General features: G+C 38.8%; 1 protein-coding gene across 1 annotated transcript; it reads right to left on the bottom strand.

The window, feature by feature from the left end:
• Window positions 1-3264: 3264 nt before the first annotated feature.
• On the bottom strand, window positions 3265-4358 carry LOC124789571. The gene has a single exon (XM_047256976.1). It carries the CDS (start codon window positions 4216-4218, stop codon window positions 3682-3684), a length of 537 nt encoding a protein of 178 aa, XP_047112932.1. The 5' UTR covers window positions 4219-4358; the 3' UTR covers window positions 3265-3681.
• Window positions 4359-6101: the final 1743 nt, after the last annotated feature.

The raw sequence follows: 6101 nt of genomic DNA, 5'->3' as shown, positions 1-6101 counted from the left end.
AATGGACAGTGTCTTGAAAGGAGGGTATAAGATGAACACTAACAAAAGCAAAACGAGGGCAATGGAGTGTAGTCGAATTAAGTCAGGTGATGCTGCGGGAATTAGATTAGGAAATGAGACACTTAAAGTAGTAAAGGAGTTTTGATATTTGGGGAGCAAAATAACTGATGATGGTCAAAGTAGAGAGGATATAAAATGTAGACTGGCAATGGCAAGGAAAGCGTTTCTGAAGAAGAAAAATTTGTTAACATCAATTATTGATTTAAGTGTCAGGAAGTCGTTTCTGAAAGTATTTGTATGGAGTGTAGCCATGTATGGAAGTGCAATGTGGACGATAAATAGTTTAGACAAGAAGAGAATAGAAGCTTTTGAAATGTGGTACTACAGAAGAATGCTGAAGATTAGATGGGTAGGTCACATAAATAATGAGGAGGTATTGTATAGAATTGGGGAAAAGAGGAGTTTGTGGCACAACTTGACTAGAAGAAGTGATCGGTTGGTAGGACATGTTCTGAGGCATCAAGGGATCACCAATTTAGTACTGGAGGGCAGCGTGGAGGGTAAAAATCGTAGAGGTAGACCAATAGATGAATACACTAAGCAGATTCAGAAGGATGTAGGCTGCAGTAGGTACTAGGAGATGAAGAAGCTTGGACAGGATAGAGCAGCATGGAGAGCTGCATCAAACCAGTCTAGGACTGAAGACCACAACAACAACAACAAAGTTACATAGCAATAACACTGTCTGTAAACCCATTTAGCATTAATGAATCATTATAATTTCATCAAAGGTTTTAATTTTAAAGTAGCCCATTTATATCACAATACTTTGGTATTTGCATTGAACACATTTGTGCTTTGCTTGGAATATTTTGGAAACAAGTACCTGCCCAAGTAGTATCTTGTGAAACCAATTTTTTTCACCAGACAATGTTGTTTGATCATGGGATATTTTAGTCACTCATCCAATGAAAATTTGCTAAGACATCAAATATTGGTGCATTGGTGGGAAGAAAATGTTAAAGACCACTCTTGAAAATCGTTTGCATTGCACCTGCCGTTTTTCTCTGTAATCATATGAAGAGAAGGAAATAAGAATGTAATAGAATAATATAATGTGAAATGAAGTCCAGCAGCAGCAACTGGACAGATCAGTGAACAATGAGACAATTGCATAGCATCAAGGAATGAATTTGTGAAATAAAATAGCATTGCAAGTTACGTGGAGTAGAAGATGCTTCAGCATACCTACAACGAAATAACTATTGCCTCTAGTTATTTCTTGGTTTACTGCAAACATATTAATGAAAGGTCATTGTAATGAGTAGGCTATACTTAATGTATTATGTGGGTATTCCTTTTTAGATGGCACTGTAAAAGAGCAAATTACACTTCATAATTTCTGTGATCCTATTAAGAACTGGAAATACATCTCTTAAAATACACTGCAGTGGGGATTAAAAGAACCAATCACGGTAGATCCCCCACTAAACCTCATGGTACACAAGTTACTCAAACTATATTCATCCAGTATTTGAGAATGAGAGCACTTGGTGACTTCTAACAACAATACATAATTTCAAACTTTCACAGAACTTCTAGCCACTGACATCCCCCTCCCACAAAATGATGAATGGAAAAAAGTTGCTACATTTTTGCTGTTCATGCAGTAAAACTGCAGCATCATCTGGCTTGATTTAGTACTATCAGCACTATTCACAACTATTTGCAGTAAGTATCCACGTATACCACCGAATGTAAAATTATACCGCTTAACAACACATAGTTTGAGGGATATGACATTTTGTACACGGGAGGTTGATTCCTTAAAGAATTGGGGGGGGGGGGTGTTTGCTGCTATATGTATATTACAAGAAAGAGGACCCTATTCGAGAAAAGCCACTGCTCTTTCTGTTGAACTAACCACTAATCAGCTGTTCTTTTATTTAGTACTTCACACAAAGCATTTACATTACACGGATTAATAGTGACTATGTACTGATGAAGTCCAGATCTGTTTAAACCAAACGTAGAGCTATGTGAAGCTTGCATTGTACTGTCCACATATTCTGATAAACTGTAGGAGTGGCTTATGTAGTATTCTTTTAGGTCTATTTTCTTTTTGAATGTCTGGAGAGTTTTAATTTCCTGCTTGATGTCTAGGCCTATTGGCAACCTTTTATTGATTTTTGCATCAAAAAATGAAACTCCATTCTGGTTCTAGATAGGAAGCATGGTTTATATAAAAATTATTTTCGCTTCCAGTACTGTGGTTGTAAATTTCAGAATTCACCTAAATTCACTTTTGTTAGCCATGAATACCTTATGGAGCATGTCTATTGGCATGTAAGTGTAATTCACTACATTTCCACCATGAAAGGAACCATTCACAATGTGGAACATGTCGAGATATACAATAATGAAAGACAGGGAAATTGTAGAAACTTCATTTGTATTCAGCATTACTGAGCACTATTATTCTTAGGCATGCTGAATTTAATCCAGTAAATCAGAATGAAAGAAGCTGCTACTTTTTATTAAAAAAAAACTGCTGCCTACTTAGTTATACAAGACAGCTGTTCTTTATCTGCTGCTGGTCTCTAATTCTCTAATACCTAACATGCCATATTGGTACCTAACAGAATGTTTTCAGTCCTACAAGCTACATATTCAAATAAGTAGTAGACAGAATAGCTAATGATGAATGTACTTAGTTTTCTTTCTAATTTGTAGGGATCCCCAATTTCTTGCTTTATGTAAGGTGGGAACTGATGAATACTATCCATGTGCTAGTGCCACCTCAATTTATTTTGCATCTGGATGCATAGGAACTTCAAAATATGTAGCCTCATCCATTGTACACCCTTTGACCTCTACGTGTGGTATCTACAGTAATATCCCAAAACATCTATTACCATGCTAATATATTATGACACATCTATCACTGACAGCAACTTGGAAATATTAATTAGCATCCATTCAGAACTCATAATTAGCATTTGCATTGCAAAAAAATAAAATGAGATAATACAAAATGATTTTTTCAGTAAATTGTTACACACATTTGCAGTGGAGGAAATAAGACTATTGCTGAGGGCTGCCACAACACTAAGTAATTTATCATACTAACAATGTAAGTAATTTATCAGACTCTGAAATAATAATAATACGAAACTGGTGATGGGTTCGAAGGTGAGATAACCCGTGTACACCAGTTGCGGCTCTAAAGAATGTCAGGTACCGGTACTTGCGTTAAAACAAAAATTTAGTGCGTTAAAAAATCTTTATTATTAGATAACAATTACAAATGTTGTCTAGATTAAAGGCGTACAATTACAAATGTTGTCTAGGTTAAAGGCGTACTTGATTAATGCTGAAACACTTATGTAATTCCATAATTCAAGAAACATGATGGACTTTCAATGTAAAGATTAGTATCACTCAGCATAAGCGACAACATCCTGCTGTAGTACGTGACATACGGTAACTGACACATCACTTCGGTGTCCATATAGCTACAATGATATATGTAAAATACAAATTAGTTACGTTAAGCTATGCTATCTACCATCAATATACAAACTGATGTGTCACGAGAAATGCAGCTTAGTGAAAAAAAAAAGAGCCACACACACAAAGCTCCCTACCTTTAAGTGTAAACCAAACACATAATAAAATACTTCAAGTATGCGGAAAATGAGCTTTCCATTCCATGGGCGCGAGCTCTTCCAACCTTTTATCTAGGAAATTAACCTTCGACGACAGCTGTTGCATAGTACGATCTATTGTTGCCAAGCGATGTGTGCGGAGTTCTGGAACTAACGATTCGACACAGGACACACGCTTCTCCAGACTGTCGAGCTTATTTTTCACTGTTTCAATATACGTAGGAGAGAATGCCACTCGCGGGGAAGCTGGGGTATTTTGATGAATGCGAGCAATATCCAAGTAGTACGGATTTGATGCAGAGTTCCCTTGCAGTAAAGTTGACAATGTTATTAGCGTGCCGTCTTTATTCCTTAGTTTAATCACTTCAAAACCATCTTGTGGGAGCCCTAAGCAGTTTTTTATTTCCGTTTTAATTTCCATAAAATTTGAGTCATGATTTAAATGTATAGGGATAGGTGGTGAACTGAAGCCATCTGTTCCTTGTGGACATTTGTTATCTTGATCGTAACGCCGTACAATGACCCACGACGTGACGACGTCCATAACCATGACAAAGTTGTTGACAACAGAATTTACGCGATCCGTGAAGTCTGTTGATATAGGTGAAATGTCAGCTAACACCCACACAACACGGAACACAAGCACTGCTGAAATCCACACATTATTGGCATCTCTGATTCGATACGCCAACTGAGTGGCGCCAGTCATCTACCTATTACAACACAATGGCTAGCGCCAGCATCCGCCTAGACCTCAGACTTCCGAAGCCAAAGCGAAATGAATTTACTGATATTGTCCAGGTAATAGTCATTGTGACCACATAATCAACACAGACAAGGCAAATACATAATAATAATGTTGCAAACTGACGTACTACATTGCTAGGACATATGGTGATAATAGCTTTTAAGTAAGACTATTTGACCAATAGAATCAACACCGCCAGTGCCAGTCCCAAGCCCGGGGCCTCACCTTGCAAGTGGTGAGGTAGGAGGAGGGGGAAGAGTAACAACCCCGTTAAAAAACCTGGGTTCGTCTGACTCCAGATGGTAGTACCCTGTAAGGGTAACAGGTGAAGACAGACAACGGTTGGAAAGCGGAAGAGGATTTTACAAGTCCCAACGGTGGAAAAGCGGAAGAACAGTCTTCGTATCTCACTTCCTGTAGCGTCTGTATTTCAGAGGGGCGGCTACAAACAGCATCTGTTCTCCATGTCAGGAGCAGCCTAAACATATATGCTGGCAGCAGTTCTAAAATGCCTTTGGGAGTGGCGACTCCATCGTAATAATAGCCTATATATGAAATGGTACTTCAAAACCAGCCTCTGAAAAACTAGCTTCCCTGCAGACGTCACGCAGTTTTTGGGGTGCTGGGGGAACTGTGAGAAGTGGGCTACTAGGCACCAACACAATGATGGTGGATATCATAAATGAGATGACCCTTACTGGGAAGGAGGAAGAGTTGATAGACTTCATGGAAAAGTAGAAAATAGAACTGATAACTGATGGGACTTAGTGAAGTTAGATGGAAGGGAAGAGGAAGAAGGAAAATGAAGAAAGGCTTCACATGCTACTGGAGTGGCAGACAGGAAGCCAATATATATGTGGAAGCAGTAGAATACACAAGTGACAGGGTGGTGAGGATTCGGCTGAGGACAAGGAATGTAATGAAGGACTTCATCCAAGTATATGCACCACAAACAGGAAATAAAGACGAGAACATAGAGGATCTTCTAGAGGTATTAAAGAGTATAATTACAGATGTGCAAGCAATAGTAATGGGTAACCTAAATTATCAGGTAGGCAAAGAAAGGCTAGGGAAGGAGGAGATAATTGGCCCATATGGATATGGGAGGAAAAATGAGGAAGGAGAGAAACTGGTTGATTTCTGTGAAAGAAACGGTCTGACTGTGGCAACACATGGTTCCGTAAAAAGAATAGCCAAAAGATAATGAGATATGGATGGGGTGATAGACGGATGAAGACATTCATTGATTACCTTCTGGTGGAAGAGAAAAATCGGACACAGTTGATGGATGTAACTGCACTCCCAGGAGAGGCTATTGATGGAGACCATCGAGTGGTGGCAAAGATGAGATTCGATGAACTGAAAGACATAGAGGAAGAAAGGGGTAGGAAAATAAACGTGTGGAAACTAAAGGATGGCATGATACAAGAAAAGTGTTACTTAAACATAAAATCCCTAACGCCAAGTATAGCAGTGTTGCAGAGGAATGGGGTAGGTTCAAAGAAGCGTTTGTAAGCTCTGCTAAGAAGACCTGTGGCAGAGTGTCTGGTCTGGAAGGGTAATGGAAAAGGAGACACCATGGTGGAATGAGAGGGTGAAGGAGGCACTTAAAGGAAAGAAGAAAGCCTGACATGAATGGAACAGAGACAAAACAGCTGAAAGTAAAAGGAAATACCAGGATAGTA

Source organism: Schistocerca piceifrons, chromosome 3 (genome assembly GCF_021461385.2).
Source record: "Schistocerca piceifrons isolate TAMUIC-IGC-003096 chromosome 3, iqSchPice1.1, whole genome shotgun sequence".
Classification (NCBI taxonomy): domain Eukaryota; kingdom Metazoa; phylum Arthropoda; class Insecta; order Orthoptera; family Acrididae; genus Schistocerca; species Schistocerca piceifrons.
Note: the sequence above shows the minus strand (reverse complement) of the source record. Positions and strands in the feature narration are given on the sequence as shown.

Excerpts from the sequence above, each read along its gene's own strand:
- LOC124789571 (XM_047256976.1), bottom strand. The coding sequence starts at position 4,218 with ATGGTTATGGACGTCGTCACGTCGTGGGTCATTGTACGGCGTTACGAT.